This window comes from Cucurbita pepo, chromosome 15 (assembly GCF_057944985.1).
Source record: "Cucurbita pepo subsp. pepo isolate OVF chromosome 15, ASM5794498v1, whole genome shotgun sequence".
Classification (NCBI taxonomy): domain Eukaryota; kingdom Viridiplantae; phylum Streptophyta; class Magnoliopsida; order Cucurbitales; family Cucurbitaceae; genus Cucurbita; species Cucurbita pepo.
This window is the reverse complement of record NC_141812.1, coordinates 7234912-7260469: the sequence shown is the minus strand read 5'-3', so window position 1 is coordinate 7260469 and position 25558 is coordinate 7234912. Positions and strand designations below refer to the sequence as shown.

The window sequence follows — 25558 nt, the reverse complement described above, 5'->3', positions numbered from 1 at the left end:
TCCTTGTTAGGTTAGAATAAGTTATTTTTCATTTCATTGATTTAAATTATTTTGTATTTATTTTTATTTTCTTTAAATTTCAGTATTTCGTAATAAATACGAAAGACCATGATTGTGCTTTCCATAGTTAGAAGTTGTTTTAAATGTTTTCGACATTTATACTATAGATAATGTATTCTTTCAAGAGTTATATTACCCATTTTAGAAAAACATGATACGTTAGTAGCGACTTTGAGTGAGTAGAACTTTAGAGGGTCGTTACATGTGACCAAGGACAAAACATGCTGAAAGGACCCTTGTTGGTTTATGGGGGATAATCTTCACTCTTAGAAACGAGAAGAAAGCAACATGGCCATGTCTAGCGGATGTAGAGGAATGTCGGGACCATTAAATTTCAAATTTGAATTTGAAATCTTGATCTGAATCCGACGCATGAGTCGTATAAGTGAATAATGTAAGATTAGGATATAAAAAGTTACATATGGACATTTGATACATAACTCCAAAGAATAATAATGTATCATTCTAATATAAAAGTAACTACTCTATATTGTCCATTCTGAATATAAGCGCTTTGCTTTGGGCTTATCCAAAATGTCTCATGTTAATGGAGATAGTATTTTTTTTATTATAAACTCATGATCATTCTTTAAATTAGTCGATGTGGAACTTTCATTATCCAACATGAAGAACAAAATAAAGGGAGAAAGAAGGGAGGGAAAAATATGAGAGATGAAATTGAATAAGAAGATAATTTATAAAGAATAAATTATTTGCTTTTATATATTATGAGCAAAAAAAAAAAAAAAAAAAAAAAGATTGTTTTTTATTAATATTACTCTGGAAACGTATTACTAATTAAATTTTTTTATTTAATAAAAAAGTTTAAGATTTAAAAAAAAAATTAAGATATAATTTTTTTTTAAAGATTTTAAAAATAATAATAATTTATATTAAAATAAATAGTATAAATATTTTATAAGTAGATGAATATGTTTTTATGATAAAATATAAAGTTAAAAAAAAAAAAAAAAAAAAAAAAAAAAAATTATTTATTTAGGCTAAAAGGCGAGTTGGCGCTGCCGATTAATCGTGAACCACGGAGCGAAGTTGCACAGATTTGATCGTGGCTCTGCTCTATCGCTGTGTGATTTTTTGGTTAAGGTTTTGGAATCCGATAATGCCTTCTTCTTTGCTCTCTCACTCCTTCTTCTCTCTCTCAGATTCCGTTTAGCAATTTCTTTGCTTTTCAATTCTTCTTCTTCTTCTTCTTCTCCTCCTCCTCCTCCTCCTCTCCGTTCCCCTTTTCTGGGCATGTTTCTCCCACAGATTTAGCCTCTTCATCCTCTCTTTTTCGGCCCCTCAACCGGCGGCGATGCACCGGGACCGTCCTGCGTTTGGCGGCGTCGGCACCGGCGCCTCCAAGTTGGACGTCACTCCCATCGATCGGAAGCGCATCAATGAGGCTCTCGATAAGCAGCTCGAGCGATCCTCGCCCTCGACTTCTCGTACCGTCATTAACGGCAAGGATAATAAGCCCTCTGCGCCTCCGTCGGTTTTAATGACGAAGCCGCCGTCTGATCAGAGAGACTCTCACTCTGCATCTCTCTCTAAGACCAACTGCTCTGGTTGTTCCACTTTTTCTCTTTGTTTTTTTTTTCTGTTTTTTTTTCTCGATTTTTCTTGTCTGCGTTACCATCCGACTTGTTAGTTTCAGCTCTTTTTTCTCTCGTTTTTGGTCCTCCTTTGTTCAGGTTTTAATTGGGATTTTTGTTTTTTTAGCTTTGTGTGTAAGTTATGCATATCTCTAATTTGACCTACCTTCTTCTCCTGTTTCCTTTTGCGTGTCGATTTGGGAATTCAAGGATCCGATAGTGCCTCCCATGTTAAGATGATTTAGAGTTCGCTTCTAAGGTGTCTTGTGTTAACTGATATCAGCATTTTCAGATATTTTGCCTACTGAAGGATGGTTTTGTTCACTAACTTCAGCAAGGAATCATTGTTATTTGTTCTGATCCTCTTGAAGTGTGCCTTCCATTTCGTAAATTTTGTTTGGTTGAGAAGGATCTCTGTGCTGCGCTGTTTACATGGTGTATAATTAAGTGATAATATGTCCAAATTCAATATGCGTGCGCGTGCTTGTGTTTTGAAAATGAAAGATGAACAACAAACAATAATGTTAATTTTACATTCTTCATCTTGTAATATATTTTCCCACTGTTCTATTTTAATAAGGGGGGCGGGGGATCAATATGGAACTTCAAAATCATGGGTTTAAAAGAATTTCTTGAACTTTTTTGTTTCAAGCAGAGGATATTATTTGGGGGTGGAACTTAAGATTGTTGTTCGTTTGTGGAACACTAGCTTTATGAATTACTGTCAGCAGAGTCTAAATGATTCACTTGATACCACTGGCTTTTGTCCCCTTCTTTTGTCAAATAAAAAATAATCATTTCACATAGCTTAATTTCAATGCCTGCCAATGGAATAAAACCTGAAATACTTGGTGGAATGATTAAATACTTGATTAGAGTGAATGTTGTCCCTGCTAGTGAATTCTGATTTTGATTATTGACTGATGAGAGGATATATGATCGGCTTAATGTTTGTGGTTTTTTGTGACATAATTTCAAAATTGTTGATGTAGATGCTATTCAGGATTAGTTGCTGTCGAAGAACATACTCCAACTTGCTGTCTTCACCATTCTTCTCTATTATGAAACTAGAACAGATAACATATTGCTAATTACTCAATTGATAACGGGCATTATTAACTTGCAGATAAAAATTATTCAGAACTTTGCTTTTTTTTTTTTTTTGTCTGATTGTTTGGTTTTTAAGAGTTGGATAAAATTTCTTTATAAATTAGTTACAATATGATTGTTTTATAGTTTGTTGATCTCTTGGACTTATAATCTTTTGGTTTAATTGCAGAGGAGTCTGAGACTGACAGTGAAGAGTCAGATGTCAGTGGATCTGATGGTGATGATATATCTTGGATTTCATGGTTTTGTAATCTGCGAGGAAATGAGTTCTTCTGTGAAGTGGATGATGACTATATACAAGATGACTTTAACCTTTGTGGGTTAAGCAGCCAAGTTCCATACTATGATTATGCTCTTGATTTGATTCTGGATGTTGAATCCTCTAATGGTAAGGTTAATGCATTTTATGGTATTCTGACATGTTCTGCCTCGATATCAAAGAAATCATTTATTGAGAAGATTTCCTTTAATAAATAAATAAAATCTAAACTGGCTTTGTACGTGTTCTCTTCGATGTAGCTAATGCCATTACAATAGTAACTTTACAACAAGATTGCTCATGCTCAATAACGTAAGGGAAGCCATCAATAGGATATTGAAAGTCATGAAGGAATTGAAATAGCCATTCCTCCCATTTCTTTGGAGATAAAACCCTTCGTTGTATGAATTCCCCCCCCCCCCCCCCCCCCCCCCCCCCTTAATATCCGTGAATGTTTGAGCACGCTTGCGTGCACCTTGAGTAATTTTATTGCACAACCATTTGATATTACTTCTATATGTTGTCAAGAAAACTCCTAGAACATTAAATTCTATTGATAGTTACCATGGTATGAACTAAGGCAGGTGGCCCCCATGGTTTCAGTCTTTTCAAGTCCACTATATTTTTTTCAGCCCCCAATAACCGATAGGTCAACTCATAGTGATTTGTGCATACTTTCTATGATAACTATTATTCTGTCATTTCGGCTTATCGACAGTATCCACTATTCTAATTTCTCCTATAAAATATCTTAGCTTCAATCTCCCATGTGAGTGTTGGTAGTCAGAAATCAATTTGAATGGGTGAAATGTGCAGGTGATATGTTTACAGAGGAACAGAATGAACTAATTGAATCTGCAGCTGAAATGCTTTACGGTCTAATTCATGCGAGATACATATTGACAAGTAAAGGAATGGCTGCTATGGTGAGTATCTTCTTTTGAGTCTTCTTCTTATATATGCTTATGCTACCAGAGGTCAGAATAACCCATTATGATTTTTGCAGCTTGACAAGTTCAAGAATTATGACTTTGGGAGATGCCCTAGAGTTTACTGCTGTGGACAACCCTGTCTTCCTGTTGGTCAATCAGACATTCCTAGATCAGGCACCGTCAAGATATACTGTCCAAGGTGTGAGGATGTTTATTATCCTCGATCGAAGTATCAAGGTAGTATCCTTAAGTTTTATGATCATATGTTCATGCATTTGTTAATTTACTTTTTTTTTTCTAACAAGAAACAACTTTTCATCGATATTGAACTTTCAAAGGGGAGTAAAATAGTGAAAAAAAAAAATACCAAAACAAGAAATTTGAGACAATTACAACCATATAAAGAATGACCATGAAAAGCTTTTAAAGAAAAAAGAGGTTTTCCAATAACTTCGCCTAAAAGACTTTGAGAGCTTGTGAACTTTAGCTGAAGCTACGAATAACCAACCATCAATGTGTCTTTCAAGACATTCACATGTCAGTCTGATGTAACATCCACATAAAGTCTCCAAGCTTGTTTTTTCTTTTTTCTTTTTTCTTTTTCATTCTTAAGCACTTCAAAAACTGCAAGCTTAACATCTTCTTCATTTCAGTAATGTAATTGGGATGTTAGATGGGAATTGTTAATTCATTATATCCAAAATGGCCTTCGCTGATAGCTGCTTCAGAAGCACCACTTGATTCACATTTTCCTAATTCGATTGGCAAACCTAGAAATGGATTTGAGAGCAAGACTAGCATGGGTAATAGGACATTGTTTACCCTTAATGAGAATAACCTAAAATCTTCTTATGAAAAACAACTCATTTAAGAGCTTTAAACTTAATTCTTCATCGAAACTGAAAAGTCTCATGCACATTAATGCTTTATAACCATCCTAGTCATAATGATTGTTTCTTTGAGTTTATTGAAAATCTTGATAGATGAGATATCCTCATTAGTACTTGGTCTAACGGGGAGTTAGTCTTGAAAGGTTGGTATAAAATTTTAAGTCATGTTCCTTTAGACTTGAATCACTTGATAAGTAATGGGAACATATTAGTATTTGAAAAGAAAATGTGACATGATTGAAAATGTAAATTAGAATCATATGGTGTTGCTCACATTTTTCTAGTGTCTATGGTATAAAAATGACGGAATAAATTTATGCAAACTTAATTGAATAGCCCGAAGGACAACTGTGAGTTTGTGGTATCTCCTCTTGCTGGAGAATTTGATAGCCATCAACTTTTCCCAACTGTTGATCCACTTTGACCAGATGGGAAATGGTAATTTGTGGATTAGACATGAAAAATTACAGTCTTCTCATGTTTATTTTTATTTGAAACTCTTGATTTTCAGATTTTGTATAATGCATTTTAAGGCTACACAATATTTGTTTTCAACCACTGAATTGCATTTAAGACTATATATATTGTGAATGATAAGAATCTATTTTAGATGAACAGCAGTGTCTTCACATGCTCAATTTTGGTTTACTTCATAAGTTTCTTTAACTCTATATAGACATTGATGGAGCTTATTTTGGAACTACATTTTCTCACCTCTTCCTGATGACATATGGTCACCATAAGCCACAAAAAGCGGTTCAGAGCTACGTTCCAAGAGTTTTCGGGTTCAAGATCCACAAGCCATGAAGCTGGAACTTTAAAAGCATTCACTTGGGTGAGTTCTATGCAATCTTTATTTGCTGAAATTTCTCTGGGAAAGACATGCTTTTGAGAATTAGTTTAGCAGATGCTTCCTTTGACAATTAATTAATAACGAAGAAGATTCCTCCCTTTATCCGCCTCGCAATGTTAGGATGGGGCATTCATCTACAACCCCTTGTGAATGGAGGTGCCAATTCTCATGATGGCTCGTATTTGGTGAGCTTCTTTTGAATTCACCCCTCCCCCTAAAAAAAAAAAAAAAAAAAAAAAAAAACAAGGAAAGAATGAACTCTTTTTGGAAGGTTAAGTGTGGAGATTGCTGTCTTGTTTAATCTGTTTATTCATCTAACAGTTTCCTTAATGACAATTCAAATATAGCTTGTCACCATGCCTGCCTTGCATGTCTTTATAGTCCCAAGGTTATTATTCTTTGCAAAGTAATGATGGGGTGACTCAATTAGTCATGTCGTTTTCATATTTGTTGAATGCTCTATTCTCTGTGTTTGCTTAGTTCTAAAGATTCCACTTCTTTGGAAAGTGCTGTGTTCATATGAGATTTTTAGCATATACCATTGATTATGTCCATTTCCATCCAAATTCTTCTATGGTCAATTGTGCTAGAAGATCATCATTTTATTGACTTTTTCAGGTCTATTTTGCTTTCACAGTAAAAAATGGTAACACAATGAAAATGAATGGACACTAGAGGAGTAGGAGAGGACGCTAGGATGCACAATTTGTCCACATACATTGGTTGTCTATTATATATTTCCAGTCAAAATCATAAATTAAAGTTGTGTAGGTTACTTATTATTATTATTATTATTATTATTAAATATTTTGGGGAAAAGTCTTTGGAAATATGAACAAAGATTCCAGGAGCCTTTGCCAATTCCCCAATATCAAAGAAATGGGATAAGCACAACACCTTCCAATCTGTATCAAAATCACATTCTCAGCTTTAATTTCGACCCTTTCCCTACCTGAAGGATCAAAGTACAACCAATTCGGCATATCCCATGCACATACATGCATATTTATATATATATATATATATATAGTTTCATGTTTGAATATAAAATGAACTTTAAAATGATATATTAAAAATTTTGTAACTTTTAATGTTGTAAGTTCTCAAGAACTTTCACTATTGTACATTTCATATATTTTAAATGTTTACCAATTAACTAATCTATTAAAGAAAACCAATATTTAAGTTTCATACACCTAAGCTTACAATTTTGCATTTAATAAGTTGTTTAAATACAAAATTGTAAGTTTAAGAATTTATCAAAACATTTTATAATTCATGTAACTATTAGATATAAAATTAAATGTTATTTTTGACGTTCTAAATGAGTTTAAATGCTAAGAGATTAAACCTATAACTTCAAAATCATAATCATGAATTTTAAAAAAATAATTTTAATGTGGACAGTAACATTAACTCTAGAAATCTGAAAAAAGTTATGTAAACAATAGCAAACAAGTCATTTGATCAATATCAACTTTCGCCACCAAATACGTTACTCGAGTAAAACTCAATTGACAATCAATAGAATCTATTACAAGAAATGAAGAAAAGGATCAGTTTCAATTAACTTAAAATAACCAATTCCTACAACATTGATATGAAGACAATAAGTTTAATGAGGGCGCATTCTTTTTCCTTTTAGGAAAAAAAAAAAAAAAAAAAAAAGAAAAAGAAAAAGAAAAAGATCAAATACGCAGTGAAGATGGCTTAGCTTTCAGTTTGCTCTCTCAGCCTCCTAATAGTGCTCCTCACTGTCACAGCACTAGCAGTGCTGTCAAAGGTACCAAAAATAACATCAAAATCAAATACATTTAAACAACAAAAACTGAAAAGGAAAAAAAGAAAAGAAAAAAGAACAAACAAGAACAAAAAGAAGTAAGATCCTTACTTAAGAGTGTAGGCACCTCCGGCCTTCACTTTACCACAATCTTTGCAGCCCCAAATTCCAACTGCCTTCCTCTTAACTGCATACTGCAATGGGGAAGCATATAATTGGAACATGAAGACTAAGTGACTTGGAAATGAAAAACTTGGGCAAAAAAGGAGCACAACTACTTGCCTTTCCACAGAACTCACAAAAGTATTTGCTGTGCTGACTGACTTCCATCTTCTTAATCTGCTTTCTCAGACTGGCACCGTATCGAGTACCTGTTATCAGCCAAAGTTAAGAGAAGAAGAAGAAAATGGAAAACGAAAATCCTCCATGCAAAGAGGTGAGCCAGATATCATATACACAGGTCTGCAGTTATAATCGTGATACTGCAGAGATATATTCATAAATCAAGTAATAAGGTTTGCTGATGATATTGATGTATATTGTCCCACATTGCGCATAACATTTTAAGGAAATCTTACTGGTGTTTTTTTAAACCCAAGACACACTATGGTGCGGGCTTATGCATAAAGCGCAAAAAAAGACACGGGCTTTCTTTGGCGAAGCACACGATGTATAAAAGAACATAAAATATATAGATACATATATATACACACATTAAGAAACATATAAAGATGAGATTTTAACACAAAAACATATAAAGATGAACATGTGAAGAAGAAGAAGAAGAAGAAGTAAGATCGAAGGGAAATCCATTTTTTTTTATTAAGGCAAAAATCTAAACGTTGAATTTAGGGTTAAAATAGAAAATATCATTGTTATTTTTACAATAATAATCCTTAATGCTGCACTTAGAGTTAAGAGGTTAAGAAAAATTAAAGAATCACTGGAGGCATGTTAAGCGAGCGCCTGGCATGCGCCTTGGCCACCCCTTCCTAGATGCAAGGCGCTCGAGCTGGACCTTGTGCCCAGGAGCGCTCCTTGCCACAAGTTTTTCTTAAAAAGAAAACACTGAATCTTACTACGACAACAATCAATTAACAGTGCCATTTTATATTCAATCAATTCCCGGACAGGGAAATTCTTTATAAGGTTTTGACTTCTACAGAGGAAAATTCTCTCTTTGATCCTAATAATTATAGAAACTTATTACTAAATCTTTAAAGGTCGTCCATGACTTCTCTAAGATGAGAAACCAGGTAAAAGTACAGCTCAGACAGGATACTAGGATAGTTTTCTTACGAATCAAGCAACTCATTGGACATTCTATGGATGGGAACATAGAACCTAAGGCAGAATCAGACGTAAGATAATTGAATACGATAATACAAAAACAAGCATTCTCAAAGAAAAATAGTTATGTACGCCCAAGCTAATAAATTATAAATCATAAATCGAAATTATTAAATATTTACCATATTTTCCAACAATGCCTGCCTTCTTGGTTCTCTTTGTCTGTGTAAAAAACAAAGACATCAGTTTAAAACTTTTCACATCGAATGAAATATGAATGAAATATTCAATTCTCACAAAAGAAAGTTAAGCATTTCACTTTCAATACATAATTCGGATCTCGAAGTATCAAGAAATGCGTAAAGGTGTATATGAACAGCGTAACAAAGCACGAAGAAAAATCTAAAAAACAAAGCAAGCAGCACAGTTCCTACTGAAATCATGGCAGTTTCCATAGAACCATATCAACTACTCCCAAACTTTGGATTCAAGCTAATTGCATTGAAAAACACTTAATCCCTTCATGGAGCATCATTCATGAAATCTATCGGATAGTCGTGACAATTAACATGCTAACAGATAATAACAACCCATTGGAGTTCAGCACGGTGGTGAAAGATAAAATCAAACCAAAATACGCAATCTCTTTTTCGAAGGGAGAGAAATTACCATTTCCGCTCGGCCGATCACAATATCTCCGGGAGAAGATTTTGTGAAAGTGGGAAGAACTTGAACCAGAGAGGAACCCTAGAATACAATTTTGTTCCTTCACATAAGAATCGAAAAGACCGGATCAATCGGGTTTAAAAGCGGGTCAAATAATTATATTATATACACGATATTGAATTGTACCAAACATCCGTTGTAGTCTAGTTGGTCAGGATACTCGGCTCTCACCCGAGAGACCCGGGTTCAAATCCCGGCAACGGAATACTTTTTGTTTTTTTTCCTTCTAATTCCTTGTGAAGGTTTTGGGCCAATTTAATTGAAAGGCCCAAAAGAGACAGGCCTGCCAAGATTCAAACTGGAGGCCCAAAAACAAAATAAAAATTTTCTTTATAGTTTGACCAATTTTGTACTCAAATATCCGTTGTAGTCTAGTTGGTTAGGATACTCGGCTCTCACCCGAGAGACCCGGGTTCAAATCCCGGCAACGGAACTTTTTTTCCTTATTTTTGTTTTCTAATTCCTTGTGAAATTTTTTGGCCAATTTAATTGAAAGGCCCAACACAGATGGGCCTGCCAAGATTCGAACTTGAGGCCCAAAAAAACATGACCAAATTTTGTTTTCGAGAAATTATTATTGTTATTATTATCATTATTATTTTGCTATTTTGAATTTCAAAATTTTATATTTATCATTCAGGTGAGTTTTAGTTCTCAACCTCAGCAATTAATTGAGCATAGTAGTACTAGAAAAACCATTAATACATGTGTATGCTCACTTGAACAGCAAACAGTTCTTCCTATTAAAGTTTATCTCGTCTTTGAAGTATTTGTGATTTTTGTAAGAGTTTTGAAAGTCTTTTGATTTTTCGAACATTCTCTAGAATTTTTTCGGTGTGCGCTTGACAGTAGATGACTTTAGATCCATTGAGTTTGAACTTTAACTCTTGTAATCTTGGGCTTAACCTTTTTAGAGTCGGGATCCAGATTAATTTGTCATTAGAGAGCTTTTCTTTAGATCATTTAAATTTGAGCTAAAATACCAATAAAATTTAATTTGGTAAAGTTGAACTCAAATGATCGTAACAAAGACGGGTGACACTATTTGAGACTTTTCCTTTTTTTGTCATTAATTTGAGAAATGACACTGCAATATTGGTCAAAATCTCATTCACAATTTTTAAATTTGTAGCAATTCAATCTCTTACCTTAACACTCTAAATTTAAAATTAAAAAAAAAAAAAAAAAAAAAAAAAAAAAATTAAACTTTATCTATTTAGTCTCATAGATTAAAGAAAGTTTTTAAAAGAGAAAAAGATGTATAAAGAAAGTCTGCTAACATTTCATTGTGGTAGCAACTTTAAACTAAACTTGTATGTCTATTGATGTTCTAACAAAAAGGGTTTCCAAGATTTTGTAGTTTCTTTTGGGTTACCTATCCAAATGAAACTATAGCTCCTATACCTTTACATTTCGAGCAGTGTGAACAACCAATTTACACAATATGCTTCAAAAAAATTAAGCACTCCAAAAAAAGACATGTCAAAAAGTGGCATTTACCTCCATAAAATATGAAATTATGAAATGCAAGTTACTGATTCCTTACGGCGGTACCGGTGCATCGTCGCAAGGCTACAAAAATCTGCAATACAACACACAAACGACACATTTTCAAAACATCAATATACGAAGATTCAAGCCTCTAACCTCTTAGTTGAGAGTACATTACTCTAGGGAGGCTGAAAGAAAATGTTAGTAGGGCCTCCAAGTCAGACATTTCCTCTTGAACAGACATCTTACCTCTATCTGCAACACCTACGCCTCTACATGTTGAAAATAACGGCCCGAGATAGTTAGGAGGAAATTTGTGTTGAACACAATTCTTTTACAGGAAACACTCGCACTCTTATTAAGACCAACGACACAGTAGAATACGACTACCATTTCCTTTACTTGGATTGCTTGCGTTGAAAAACTTAATAGGTGGAGAGGTATTTATAGTAGAGGTTAGACAATTTATTCCTAAAATACCTAAATCTTTTTTCTAAAATATATAGACGATGTATGAAGATCTTTTAGCAATTTGTGTTGGTGATTATCGGATGCTAAGCTAGCCCGTGGTTAACATTCGGCAGCCGAGACAGAAATCTTAGCTCCATGAACTTGGGAGATTGCCTTTTACATACCCAATAGTTAATGTCCTTGAAGCTAGCTTAAAACTAAAAACTAGTAACTACAATCATTTATTTCCTAAATCTAAACAGCTCAAATGTCAACTAATAAGTAAGCAAATTTCTAAAGAATCGAGACATACATACCAGTTCTCATTCATGCTGGACTCCTTTGACTGGAAAATCTTTTGGAATATATTCTTAAGCCTTTCATGTTGGAGTACTGCTTCCAAAACTCTGTCACCCAGATCTGTGGATGATACTTTTACTTCATTGCAGCTCTCTACAGGACAGAAAACCAACTCGGACAATCGATCTTTTTCCATTTGTCGGCTGTATTTCTCTTCTTCCCTTGTCCCAGAAGTAATGGGATGATAGACATAAACAACTCTTTTCTGCCCCAGTCTATATGCACGGCATATGGCTTGCCTTTCCACTGAGGGATTCCATACAACATCAAGTAAAACCACCCTTGAAGCACCAACAAGGTTTATACCTTCTGAGCAAGCCCTTGTAGATGCAAGCAATACTCGAACTTCACTCGTTGGGTCGTTAAACGTATTTATCAATGCTTGTCGTTTCTTTATCTCGCGTTTTCCATCCATATGAAACAACTCTACCCCTTCAGTCCATTTAAACCGAAACTTAAGATGGTCTTCTATGAAGGACAATGGTTGGTTCTATGTATTGGCTGAAAACCAAGACTTTTTCGTTCAAAGCTTCACTTAGACGTATAATTTCGAGAAGAAGCTTTACTTTCACTCCTAGTTCAGGATTCAATCTAACCCTCTCTAACATGTCCTTGTCAACTCCACAATATTCTTTATCACACTTCAGTATCAGGGAAGGGTGTACGGAGATCAAGGACTCGGCATATTCCACTTCAAAAGAATTCTTCCTTGCTTGAATGCTCTCAAGAAAACTCTTCTGCAGCTCTGCGGGCTGTAATATAAGTATAGATTTCCTCAACCCTGGAAGTTTCTCTTGTAATATGTTGCCCCTGTATACATGCACGAATGGATTGATCATGGCTCTGATTTGTTTCAATTCGGCACTTTCCAGTAAGTCTTCAGAAGTTCTTCCAATGGAACTAATCAAAAGGTCACATTTTCCTTTTGAGATATTTTTTGAGCATCCATGCTTCTTATCTAGGCATTCATCTCCTCCAGAATTACTTATGTCTTCAAAATTTGGCCTCACCAGCCTTAGTGTATTGTAAAATTCAGTAAAATTATTCTGGAATGGAGTTCTAGAGAGGATGATGCGCCTTTCCGTTTTAATTTTAGACAAGGCCATCCAAATAAGACTATCGTCGTTGCGTGGTATGTGGCCTTCATCAAAGACCACAAGATCCGGAATCTCGAGAAGAACGTTCCTTACTTTGTCACATTTAGAAATCTTTCGAACTCCGGCCAGTCTCTCGAACAATCGGTAACTAACTCCCAAGATGCTTTTTTCCTTTTTCCAGGAAAACAGTTTTACAAGCCGTACATTGTCCACACTTTGTCCTGATGGAGAAGATTGCATCAAGAACTCGAGAGCTGAAATATTCTCGTCGAAAGAGACATCTCGCTTATTCAAGTTATGAAAGGGAATGCCAACCTTCCATTTCAAAAACTCCTCTTCCCAGGTAAGGAGCATGCTGCTAGGTGCAATGATCATAGGCCGGCATGTTGGATTTAATTCCATGTATGTCTGAAGGAAAACAATTGTTAGACGAGTTTTTCCTGTTCCAGGAGCATGTGATACAATGCATCCATTCCCATGGTTTAAGCTCTTTCTTTCTCTTAACTCATCAAGATCAATTCCTCCGCCTATATTTTTCCAAATGAATTCAAAGCCTTCAAGCTGATGTGGGTACATGCCATTCTTTATACCGGGAATGATATCCCAGACCGTGCGTCCAACATGCGATCGTGAATCAGATCTGTCATGGGGGTCACAATCAAAATCTTGTGGAAGGTCATCAAATTTAACATGCTCAAATGAGCCAGATTTCCTCTTTTGTGACTTTCCATATGGATTTGTATCCTGGAAGAGAACAATATGCTTAAACTACTGTAATGTGAAGCCAACAAGCACATACAAACAAGAGAGCAGTATATTATCTCACAACCATGAATGAACTTTTCTTAAAAAAAACTAAACAGATTAAATAGGAACAAAAGATGTATCAATAGAAATGCGAATTAATTTTATAATGTAATGAATGCAAGAAGTTTCAAACAAACACATCTATGATGTCATTTGACCAGGAAAAATCAGATCCAACGCTTATCAAGATCATCAAGAAATGAAAAATTGTTGATGCCTTCTCGTTCACCTGTATTACAAATATGAAAGCATTCACGAAGACATTAATTTAATTGAATATGCTCTGAAACGAGAAATAATTGACGGTTAACTACAATATACGTCTTGTTTCTTATATAAAAGAATAATGTTCTTTGGCGAAAAAATACCAACTAGACATGGAACATTATTGGATAATAGTGTTACACTAGCAGATCTGCTGTCCAGCCTGTTAGGAATCACGGATCTCCACCATGGTCTCTCATGGCTTTGGGCTTCCCCAAAAGGTCTCATACCAATGGAGATAGATTTCTTACTTATAAACCCATGATCATACCCTTAATTAGCCAATGTGGGACCCCCTCCCAACAATCCTCCCCTCAAACAAAGTACACCATAGAGCCTCCCCTAGGGTCTATGGAGCCCTCGAATAGTCTCCTCTTAATTGAGGCTCGACTCCTTTCTCTGGAGCCCTTGAACAAAGTACTCCCTTTGTTTGACACTTGAGTCACTATTTTAGTATACCCTTCGAGACTCACAACTTTCTTTGTTCAACATTTGAAGATTTTATTGACATGCCTAAGTTAAAGGCATGACTCTGATACCATGTTAGGAATCACGAATCTCCACAATGACATGATATTATAAGCTCTCATAGCTTTGCTTTGGGCTTCCCAAAAGGCCTCGTATTAATGCAGATGTATTCCTTACTAATAAACTCATGATCATACCCTTAATTAGCCGATGTGGGACTCCCTCCCAAAAATCCTTGTACTAATTACTAAGAAAAACATAATTTTGAGAAAAAAAAAAGAAAAAAAAAAAGATCGAAAGACTCACAGAAGAATATACATGATACACAGAAAAAGAAGATACTTCTCAGAAGAACCGAGTATATAAATAAACAGGGAGGTAGATGACTCACAAAAGAAGGTACAATATCTTTGATTTCCAATTTGACATATGAACAACATTTGCATCTAAGTCCAATTTGTTCATCGAGAACGAGCTGATGATCACCGCGAAGACACAGATCCACTCGCTCAAGCGTTGAAGGAAAGGCATCTTTGTGTTGAACCTGCAAATCAATATGGATCACTAACTTCACAATCTTTAATTGATGCATGGTGGATAGATACAACCATTTGCAACAGACAATTGGAGAATGGCAGTATTCGTATAAAAGCTCCTATCTTTCGCTGATTCCAGAGGGAGAATCTAACAAGCAGACAATTCATTATTGAAAGAACTCTCAGATCTAAAAGAGCTGAAGATTTTTGAACAAATCGACAACTTCAAATCATAGACCTTTTCAATCTATAAATGATGAAAATAGTAACAAATGTAATTCTCAAAAGGGAGCAAAAATATAACACGCAAACAACATAATAGTTTCAATAGCCAAATTGAAGATATATGATGTCATGACATTAAATAATAACACATAACAAGCTTTAATCCATTGCTCCAGAATGAACCTACAGTATTAGAATCCACCGGACCAATCTGGTTCGATCTGAGAGCAAAGTCAAGCTCTGTCCAGAGCTTGTCCAACTCCTTTTCATCCTCTGACCTCTCTGGAAGACATGGTTCCTCAAATCCAAACTTCAAATTAAGAGGCATATGGGAGAGTTGACCTATAGGAGGATCTAACTCATCTGAAGGCAGTTCTTTGTCTGCAATTATGGAATCTATAAGAATATTGAAAACATCAAGACTTTTCCGTGCACTGCGGCCTTTCGTTTTAATAATATCGTGAAACTCATGGCAATTCTTTGGGTGAACCTTCTGAAAATCTCCACTCTGGTTGTGTTTATTTGCAGGTAAGCTTTTACTATTCCAAACCTTGTTTGTATCATCATCTTTTTTTACTGATAAGATATCATCATCACTTCCATTGTTGACCTGCGTACTCTTTTTACTACTACTCCAGGCCCTTGGCTCGTAAGTTTGATCATCAGTAGAACTATCACTATCACAAGAATCTCCACTGTCATGCCTTGATGAAGAATCTTTCATATCACACGGAAAATCTGACTCTTCCTCGTCGACACAGACTGGCTGACTGACAGTTCCACGATCGGTATTCGTCTTCCTAACCTTAAAACCAAAGCATGAACGAGTTCTTAGCGCAATACTATGAAACTGTTCGCCAACCTTAACATTTTCGTTATGTCCATCCTTGTCAAGATTAACCAATATGTCCAATCCATAAGCTTTCCTCCTTCTTAGTCCACCTTCAATAAAATCTCCCTTTTCCCTTCTTTCCCTTCTACTTCCTGCTTCTACACAGTAACTTCCATTACTCTTCCCATTTTCTGAACTAGAGGACTTCAAACTCGACTCCTCCGATCCTTCTAATTCGTAATTCCCTTCACGGGAGCCATCATACTCTTCACTTGATGGTGATGCTCCCCATCCAGTGGACTCACCTATAGTGTCATCAGAACAACGTGCAGGCTCAGTCGTGTTCGAGCAACCACGACTCTCGCAACGATTAGAGTTCAAGCAACTACTTCCCCCCATGCTTTTATTGGGAGATATCACTAATGCACCCTTTCCCTTGCCAGATGAAATCAAGCGAATACTACCATCTTCATTATCCAAATCAAGACAAACAAAACTCCCATCCTTCAAAGAGGCAGTCCATTTCGAAATCGAACAGTTCGAATTTACAGAATCAAAACCCTCCTTCTCATCTATCAAAATCATCCCATCGCCTAGCTGGATTAAATCAACATTCCCCTTTTCAGTCCCCTTCGTGCTAAATTCTTTCGCATTCTTCAGCCCCGAACTCTCAGAACCTACAAATGTGACCGATTCCCCAACTTCTATACCAAATGTAACAGAATCAATCTCCTCTACACTCTCCTTCTCACTATCAACAATCGAAGTAACAGGCTCCACATCCATTCTACGATTAACGCAAAAATTTTCAGAAGCATTAACCCTCTTACCTCTATCACCAAATCCTTCGCTGGAAACCAGACGTCGAACGTTGTCACTGGCGGAATACACCCTGTTCTTCTTCTTCTTCTTCTTCTTCTTCCTCTGCTCCAAATGCTCCTCTCCAGCCATTGCTCGCCTCGGCCTCGTTCTCTTCGACACCGGCAAACTGTAGTCCACCATCATCGAACGTCAAAAATAAACCCAAGAATCACACACAGAGTTGACAGAAAATGAATGTGTATGGGGTGAAACAGGGCGCATGCGAGAGAAATTGCAAGAAAATCATTGATAATGATCATATGGACTGAGCAGGATGTACGTGTCTGAGTACGATAAAGAATCAGGGCGCTATGTAACAACCTCTTAATTTTATAGGAGAAGCATGCAGACGGAAGAGGGAAGAGTGACAAATTCTTTTAAGCTGGCTCTTCTTCACCGACTCCAGCCATGGACCGTTGTTCACTAACATGAAAATAAGTAATAAATGCCTAAAATGTAAAGTATATATGTGTTCACTTTGAACTTCAATAGCAAAAAAAAATCAACCACTACAAAATTAAACTATTTAAAAGACATGAATTACCAGATTTAAAGATAAATACAAAAGAAACACCAGACTCAAGTGTGATGAGGCTCCCTATAATAGTCAATAGCCTACGTGTGCCTCCACCTTGACCGCTACATCAAGCTCTACCTGAAAAGGAAATTGAAACAGTAGCGTTCGAGTATATAAAATACTATTGAAAAAAACAAAGGGTTTCAAAGATACTCCTACTTTTTAAATATTTTATTAATATTTTTTTTTAAGATACTTTCTAAAAAAGAATTAAAAATACTTTTAAATTTTTTAAAAACTTCAAAAAAAAAAAAAAAAAAAAAAACACTTTTAAACTCTTTAAAAACTTTAAAAAAAATACAAATGAAGAAATAGATTATCATCGTTGAAATCATGCAATTACCATCACTTTCATCTACTTTTCTTATATAAAAATGAGCGAATTTCATTTCTTGAAATTATAATTTCAACTCTTAATTTGGTCAAGTCTCGAGAACTGAATCGACTATAAAAATTATTTTTAATCATCCAACTCACATAAACAAAAATAAAATTAATATTTTTTTTTTTAAGTACAGGTGTAAAGCTCAGACATTAACTTGAAAGGAAGAAGTTGATATTCAATCTCCTTCAACTATGCTCAATTGCTCAGGTTCAGAAATAAAACTCACTTGAATTAAAATTTTTAAATTCAAGACACCAAAATAATAGTGATAATAATAATAATAAAAATAATAATAATAATAATTTCTCGAAAACAAAAGTTTGTTTTTTCTTTTGGGCCTCCAGTTTGAATCTTTTGTTTTTTCTTTTGGGCCTCCAGTTTGAATCTTGGGAGACCTGTCTGTTTTGGGCCTTTCAATTAAATTGGCCCAAAACTTTCACAAGGAATTAGGGAAAAAAAATTCCGTTGCCGGGACTTGAACCCGGGTCTCTCGGGTGAGAGCCGAGTATCCTAACCAACTAGACTACAACGGATGTTTGATACCTTTTGATATGATAAAGTTAATATAATTATTTGACCCGCTTTTAAACCCGTTCGATCCGGCCTTTTGGATTCTTAGAACAAAATGTTTTTTTTTTTTTTTTAGTTTGTCTGTATTATTGGAACATTAGAAAGTATAAAATTCATAGTATTTTTATTAATTTAGCTATTATTGATTTTTAGGACATTTTTTATACATTTAATGTGAAAAGACGGAAAATTAATGATTATTAATTAAACATATATATTTTGAATAAAAGTTAAGAGGTTGAAATAATATGTATTGAATTTGAATATGGCATGTTTATCCCTTCGATACTTATTTGGAGTGTAGATCTTAATTTTGAGAGAGTTATGAACGTTCTTCTGCTTGTGAGGGCTTGTTCTTGTTCTTTGATTTGCATAACGGATAATGTCTTTTTGTAGTTGATTGAATATATCGACCATTTTGGAAACTTGACCAATTAAGGAGTTCAAAATGTAACCTTATGAAATGAAGTTCACTCATTCACCTATAAAACAAAATAAAAATAAATAGATGAGTAATTTATTTAAATAATGATTTCATGAATAATAGAGTTCACTTCTTATTTATGTTCTAACTTACTATTCTATTGTTAACTTTTCTAAAAAAAATAGCGATAGTAGTTCCAGCTCTACAAAGTCAAAATCGAATCTTTCGAATTACAATGGTCGACACTGTATTTCTTTATTTTATTTTTTCTTAAACAAGACTGATTATAATTATACGAAATATTAAAAATAAACATATTTGTTACTTGATGAACTAAAAATGATATCAAAACCTAAGAGTTAATGACGCAAAATGACAAGATTGTCCGTCGAAGAGGAGAAGGTAGGATCTATATTATATTGTCTTTGGGTAATAGCAGAGGAATATCGTGTTGAGTATTGTTAGGAGTGAGTCCCACATTGGTTAATTTAGGGAACAATCATGAGTTTATAAGTGAAGGAATACATCTCCATTGGTATGAGATTTTTTTAGGAACCACAAAACAAAGCCATGAGAGCTTATGCTCTTTTCTTTGCTGTTAGCACACACTAATCTTTTGGATAGTCATTGATGAAGGAGTCTGATCTTATGTGTCCCACTGGTAGAAGCGTTACTCATGTCAAACAAAGGATTTATTTCACAACATTCATCCCCGTTCTAGGAAAACACTTTGGAAAGCATTTTGAGAAATAAAATGTTATACGTTAGCAAGTAACAAAGGACGGCAAGAACAACATAGATAACATATAACCCTGGTAGAAAGATTTGACAACTCGTTAAATCCGTCTATAATATATTTTGATATAAAAAATGGTTCGGGGTCACACGCTTACAAAAGTATTATATATAAAAAGTAAGCATAGAGTCATGAATAACACGGTTTGGCAGGATAAGGGTCAACAATGACTCAAGTATTTGAATCCCAAATTGACTAGACAAGTTATTATGAAATACCAATTTCTTAATTCAAAAGTATTTAATTCAGTCTCTTTTTTTTTTTTTTTTTTTTTTTTTTTTTTTTTTTTTTTTTTTTAATTTTGTTTTATTGTAGTTTAAATGTTTCACCTAACATCTTTTGACTAATAAGTTATTTATTATTTTATTTATTCATTTTTCCTCATCTACTTTTTCTAAGTTTCTTATAGGTGTTAAGATTGGAAGAATAATATTTTGTTATAAATTAATAAAGAGTAAAATGACACGACTCTAGTGACCCTTTTAGTCGAAATTAGGGTATGCATGAGTCGGGTTGAGTTGAGGAAATTTTTTTAGACCAATACAAAAGTTCAGTTGGTTGGATTGGTAACTCAACCGAATCTAAAAATTTTCACAACCCAACGTTCTATTTTCAAGTTATTGTCAAATGGTTAAAAAAAAAAATCTAATTTCTTAAAAAACTTGTATTTATACTTCATTCATAATTATTAATATAATCTGAGATAAAAGATGTTAAAAGTTAATAAACAAACACAAATTAAAATAAGTAACCCCATCGTGCATATTTTGCCAACAACGCCACCTTCAAAATATTGGGCTAGCCCAAGAATGGGCCAAAGGCATCACCACAACGTCACACACTCAACGAAGTTCATGCCGAACGTCCAAAGGCACCCCAATCCACTCTACCTTGCCTATTTCGTCCTCGTACCAGCCATCAACCATCCGCAAGCCAGCCCAGGATTTAGATTCTACTCATTTCAATTACTAGACTCGAAGAGCCCGGTATTGTTATTTATTGTCACTACCTCCCCGTGTCAAGATTGGGTAATTTGCGTGCCTGCAGCTCGTTAGTTGTAATAGTCTTTTTTTTTTTTTCAACAATTTAGTTTTATATTTAAAGGTATAAAATTTAGCTTATATTAGTTAAGACTTAATAAGATTTTTAATGTACATAGAAAAATAATTTAAATATTGACAAAATGTATTTATAGAATACAAAATAATTAAAACTTTTATGGCAAAGATTAATTTATTATAAATTATATATATAATTATATGTTAAATTTTACAGACTTAATTAATAAAAATTTGAGTTTAAATGGTTCAAAATTTACAAAAAAAAAAAGAAAAAAAAAAAAAAGAAAAAGAAAAAGAAAAAAAAGTTAGTTAATAGTTTTTTTAAAAGGAAAATCATACTAAAAGGGACGCGTGAAGACGACCGCTTCCCGTTGAAGGAAGCCGAAGGATTCCTCATTAAACCGCCCGCCATGCCTCGCTTGCTTTGTGCAGTTGGCAGCTCGAATTCATGGAAGCTAGATCAAATTCTTGAAAGGTCTTCTTCTTCTTCTTCTTCTTCTTCTCTTCCTTAAATTTGCGTCCAAACTTTTGATTTTGTTCCATCGCTATTTCCATTTAATGGATCAATCTGTTTTTCCCGTTTGTGCACGGCATCGCCTTATTTGATCAAACTGTATGTCGTGGGCGCAAAGTTGTTTTCCTCTTTAATCTCCTTAAGCTCTGTTGCTACGTGTATAGAATTTCTCTGCCTTATTCGACCGTTTATTTCGATTGTTTGTCGTGTTCTGATTTTTCTGTATGTGCATTTCTTAGCATTCAAGTTTCTGGTTGGATTTTCTGATTTTGCATAGATTTCTTGGCTTAAATCTTTTTTTTCCTCATCTTTTTGCTTCGGTATTGTTCATTCCGTTTCGATTTGACTTTGTTGATCTTTTGGAATTCTGGATTGTTGAGAGTTTGATATTTTTCTCGAGTTTCGGCATTTTCTCTGAGCTTTGAGTATGGGCTGTTTCTTCAATTTACATCGCAAAACGAAAATTAAGAGAGGAGAAGGATCGGCTAAGAAACTGAATCAAAGGAAAAAATCGGATGGTAAAACTACCAATCGTGGGATTGAAGCGTTGGAAACTTTGCCTACGCCCCGGAGCATACCTGAGTTGTACAAAGAGAAGGAGCATAATCTGAGAGCCTTCACTCTCGAAGAGCTTAAAATTGCGACAAATGGGTTCAGCAGGTCCCTTAGGATCGGAGAAGGTGGCTTTGGGAGTGTATATAAGGGGAAATTAAGGCTTGAAGGTGAACAGGGAGAGGAAGTCATAGTAGCCATTAAACGGCTTAAGCCAAATAGCACACAGGTAACTGCTACTTCTTCGCTTTAGTTAGTCTTTAGTTGCTCAAGGAGAAAAAACAGGGCTGAAGATAATCAGTTAGGCATTTTCCTATGTTTTAGTCACTCTTGATAACGTTATTTTCTTCTGTTGTTGAAGGGTCATAAACAATGGCTTGCAGAAGTTCAATTTCTTGGTGTTGTTAGTCATCCAAACCTTGTAAAACTTTTGGGATACTGTTCAGAAGATGGAGAAAGGGGGATCCAACGACTGTTAGTCTATGAATTCATGTCTAATGGAAGCTTAGAAGACCATCTCTTTAGCAGGAGTACTACTCTTTTGACTTGGAAAACTAGGCTACAGATTATCCTTGGTGCAGCTCAAGGATTGGCTTACCTACATGAAGGATTAGAAGTCAAGGTATAATCAATCTTACTTCGATTAGTTTTCTTTAAGGATAACATCACTCTTTTGATGCATTTGAATCATAGCTACCATCTGAACTTTGCTTCCATCAAGGTTGTTTTTGGAATAGCCCAAACCCACAGCTAACAGATATTGTCTTCTTTGGAATTTTCTTTCTGTGTTTTTCCTCAAAGTTTTAAAATGCGTATATAGGGAGAGGTTTCCACGCCTTCTAAGGAATGTTTTGTTCCCCTATCCAACCGATGTGGGATCTCACAATCCATCCTCTTGGGGGCCCAACGTCCTTGCTGACACATCGCTCGGAGTCTGGCTCTGATACCATTTGTAACAGTCCAAACCCATCACTCGCAGTTGTCCTCTTTCAGCTTCCTTTTCTAGGCTTCCCTTCAAGGTTTTAAAACGCATTTACTAGAGAGAGGTTTCCACACCTTTATAAGGAAGGTTTCGTTCCCCTCTCCACTCGATGTGGGATCTCACAATCCACCCCCCTTGGGGGCCAGCGTCCTTTCTGGCACACCGCTCGGTGTCTGGCTCTGATACCATTTGTAAAAGCCCAAACCCATCGCTAGTAGATATTGTCCTCTTTGGGCTTTCTTTTCTAGGCTTCCCCTCAAGGTTGTAAAACGCGTCTACTAGGAGATGTTTCCACACCTTTATAAGGAATATTTTGTTTCCCTCTTCAACCGACGTGGGATCTCACGCTTTTATGCTAAGTTGCATATTGATTTGCCTTTATTTCCAGTTGGATATGCCCTTTTGAGGTGCTAACTCACATTTGGTTTTGGAGAACTAATGTCAAGTAGCCTATGTTCTCTCACAGCGTTCGTTTTGGACTAATGTTTATTTAATGACTTGCTGTGTTGCACAATATTCGATTTTTCACCGGTAAATTGATACATTTTGCTTTCTCCAAATGAAAAGGTGATATATCGCGACTTCAAATCATCAAATGTGCTATTGGATGAAGAATTCTGTCCAAAACTTTCGGATTTCGGGCTTGCTAGAGAAGGGCCAACTGGTGATCGCACGCATGTGTCCACTGCAGTAAGTTCACGACTTATTGAGTTCATGTTAGCCTTCTAGAAAAGCCATTTTTCTAAGCTTGCTGCAGTATGTGTATGTGGCCAGCTTTCAGTTTTCATATTTAAAAATGAAACCCCTATTTCACATCTCTAACAGAAGTTAAGAATAGTATTATTCTATAGAACTAGATAGTGTATGATATGAAAATGTGTGCATCTCTCAATGTAGTTTTGGAACTGCCCAAGCCCAATGTAGTTTTGAACCTGCCCAAGCCCACCGTTAGCGGATATTGTCCTCTTTGGGCTTTCCCTTTCGGACTTCTCCTTGAGGTTTTTTTAAAATGCTTCTGTTAGGGAGAAGTTTTCACATCCTTATAAAAAATGTTTCGTTCCCCCTCCAACCGACGTGGGATCTCACAATCCACCCTCTTTCGGAACCGAGGGTTTTCGCAGACACTCGTTCCTCTCTCCAATCGAGGTAGGATCTCACAATCCACCCCTCTTGGGGCCCAACGCCCTTGCTAGCACACCACCTGGTGTCCACTCCCTTCGGGGCTCAGTGTCCTCACTAGCACACCGCCCAATTTCCACCCCCCTCCAAGGCTCAGCACCCTCGCTGGGACACCATTCGGTGTCTAGCTCTGATACCCTTCGTAACAGCCCAAGCCCACCCTTAGCAGGTATTGTCCTTTTTGGGCTTTCCGTCCAGTTTTTTTTTTTTTTTTTAAAATGCGTCTACTAGGGAGAGGTTTTTAGAAGGTTTCGTTCCCCTCTCCAACCGATGTGGGATCTCACAATTCACCCTTTTCAGGATCCAGCGTCCTCGCTAGCACTCGTTCCTCTGTCCAATCGACGGGGGATCTCACAGGTTTTAACCGGGGGATTTTGCTAATTTGTTTTCTAAAATTGGGAAAATTGAAACATGGCTGTTCTTTTTTCGTGTCAAGTTACTTAACGTCTTATGTATTTCTTCTACTCATTGGAGTTAAACTTCGTAGATTTATGAAAAAGAAGCATCATTGGTGTAAATTGGTGGCTTTGTAAAGCCGATTTTTGCTGGTTTCACAATTACAGGTAGTTGGGACATATGGATATGCAGCACCCGAGTATGTTGTGACAGGACATCTAACAATGCAAAGTGACATATGGAGTTTTGGAGTAGTGTTGTATGAGATCCTCACGGGCAGGCGGGCTCTCGAAAGAAACATGCCAACGAGGGAGCAAAAGCTACTGGAGTGGGTCAAACAGTTTCCAGCTAACACTAAGAGTTTCAAGACAATAATAGATCTTCAGCTTCAAAACCAGTATAACCTTGCAGCCGCCCGAAAAGTTGCGAATTTAGCCGATCAGTGTCTCAACAAGACTGCAAGAGATCGACCAACAATGTCGAAAGTTGTTGAAATCTTGAAGCAAGCAGTAGAAGAGTCCGAGGGGAGTGTTTAGTTCTGAGGATTCCTGTTAATCATCTAGATGTTATATTACTCCTAATATATATGCTTTTTATCTCTTACTACAAACATGATTATTGATTTCTACTCTAGGTGTTTGGCTTGACTCTGGTATCATAATCTCACTAATTGAGACTCATAGAGATTATGCAACACTCGAGTAAGTTATCAACTCAAATTCAGATCACCTGTGGCACAAAGAGTCTATTTCACAACCTCCGTCTTCTTCTAGAAAAAGGCTTACTAAACACGGATAAAACAAGTTTGAAAAACACTTTGAAAAATAAAATATTATATGAGCACGACAACAATAATGATAAAAAAAAAAAATTAATAAAGAGGTTGACAAGGCATGGGACCATGGTAACATGCCAAAAGTCAATGTTCCTGAACCCAAAATTGACTAGAAGTCATTGGCAAATACCAATCTTTTAATTAAAATACTAGGAAGGTACATATATTGTATTTAAATCTCTTTTTTTTGGAACAGGCAAATTTAAAAAAAAAATTTAAAAGTATGAAATTTGAGCGTTTAAATTTAAGTATCATGTCAATATACATGTCAATTATTGTTGAGCTATACTTATTTTAGAATTTAAATTTTTAGAGGCTAAAATTACTAATTTTCCAAAGAAAAAATGTTACCAATTTCTTTGAAGAAAAATACTCTGAGTTAGGTGCAACTAACGAAGTCC

At 35.5% G+C, this 25558-nt stretch overlaps 4 protein-coding genes and 3 non-coding genes across 8 annotated transcripts; 4 read left to right on the top strand and 3 right to left on the bottom strand.

Moving 5' to 3' along the window:
• Positions 1-1071: 1071 nt before the first annotated feature.
• On the top strand, positions 1072-6056 carry LOC111811866 (casein kinase II subunit beta-1). 2 transcript variants are annotated; one of them, XM_023698902.2, is made up of 5 exons: positions 1072-1628; positions 2935-3153; positions 3841-3950; positions 4031-4196; positions 5523-6056. In XM_023698902.2, exons 1-5 carry the CDS (start codon positions 1376-1378, stop codon positions 5651-5653), a joined length of 879 nt encoding a protein of 292 aa, XP_023554670.2. In that variant the 5' UTR covers positions 1072-1375; the 3' UTR covers positions 5654-6056. The 2 variants fall into 2 exon arrangements, with proteins under 2 accessions (XP_023554670.2, XP_023554671.2); XM_023698903.2 differs by having other exon boundaries at positions 1074-1628; positions 4031-4193.
• Positions 6057-7243: 1187 nt separating this feature from the next.
• Positions 7244-9570, bottom strand: LOC111811348 (large ribosomal subunit protein eL43). Its single transcript, XM_023698154.2, has 5 exons — positions 9439-9570; positions 8952-8991; positions 7762-7850; positions 7591-7673; positions 7244-7473 (listed from the first exon to the last, which is right to left on the bottom strand). Exons 1-5 carry the CDS (start codon positions 9439-9441, stop codon positions 7410-7412), a joined length of 279 nt encoding a protein of 92 aa, XP_023553922.1. The 5' UTR covers positions 9442-9570; the 3' UTR covers positions 7244-7409.
• A 57-nt stretch (positions 9571-9627) lies between these two features.
• TRNAE-CUC (transfer RNA glutamic acid (anticodon CUC)) lies at positions 9628-9700 on the top strand. The gene has a single exon. It is a non-coding gene; the product is annotated as a tRNA-Glu (tRNA).
• A 155-nt stretch (positions 9701-9855) lies between these two features.
• TRNAE-CUC (transfer RNA glutamic acid (anticodon CUC)) lies at positions 9856-9928 on the top strand. Its single transcript has one exon. It is a non-coding gene; the product is annotated as a tRNA-Glu (tRNA).
• Positions 9929-11284: 1356 nt separating this feature from the next.
• LOC111811147 (SNF2 domain-containing protein CLASSY 4) lies at positions 11285-17219 on the bottom strand. Its single transcript, XM_023697890.2, is given in 4 exon segments — positions 11285-12283; positions 12285-13637; positions 14824-14976; positions 15381-17219. Coding segments are annotated over 4 exon segments (3732 nt in total). The 5' UTR covers positions 17031-17219; the 3' UTR covers positions 11285-11707.
• Positions 17220-18308: 1089 nt separating this feature from the next.
• On the bottom strand, positions 18309-18381 carry TRNAE-CUC (transfer RNA glutamic acid (anticodon CUC)). The gene has a single exon. It is a non-coding gene; the product is annotated as a tRNA-Glu (tRNA).
• Positions 18382-21041: 2660 nt separating this feature from the next.
• LOC111811403 (putative serine/threonine-protein kinase PBL19) lies at positions 21042-24969 on the top strand. The gene is made up of 4 exons (XM_023698220.2): positions 21042-21994; positions 22127-22387; positions 23315-23437; positions 24490-24969. The coding sequence occupies exons 1-4, from the start codon at positions 21641-21643 to the stop codon at positions 24856-24858; spliced, it is 1107 nt and encodes a 368-aa protein (XP_023553988.2). The 5' UTR covers positions 21042-21640; the 3' UTR covers positions 24859-24969.
• Positions 24970-25558: the final 589 nt, after the last annotated feature.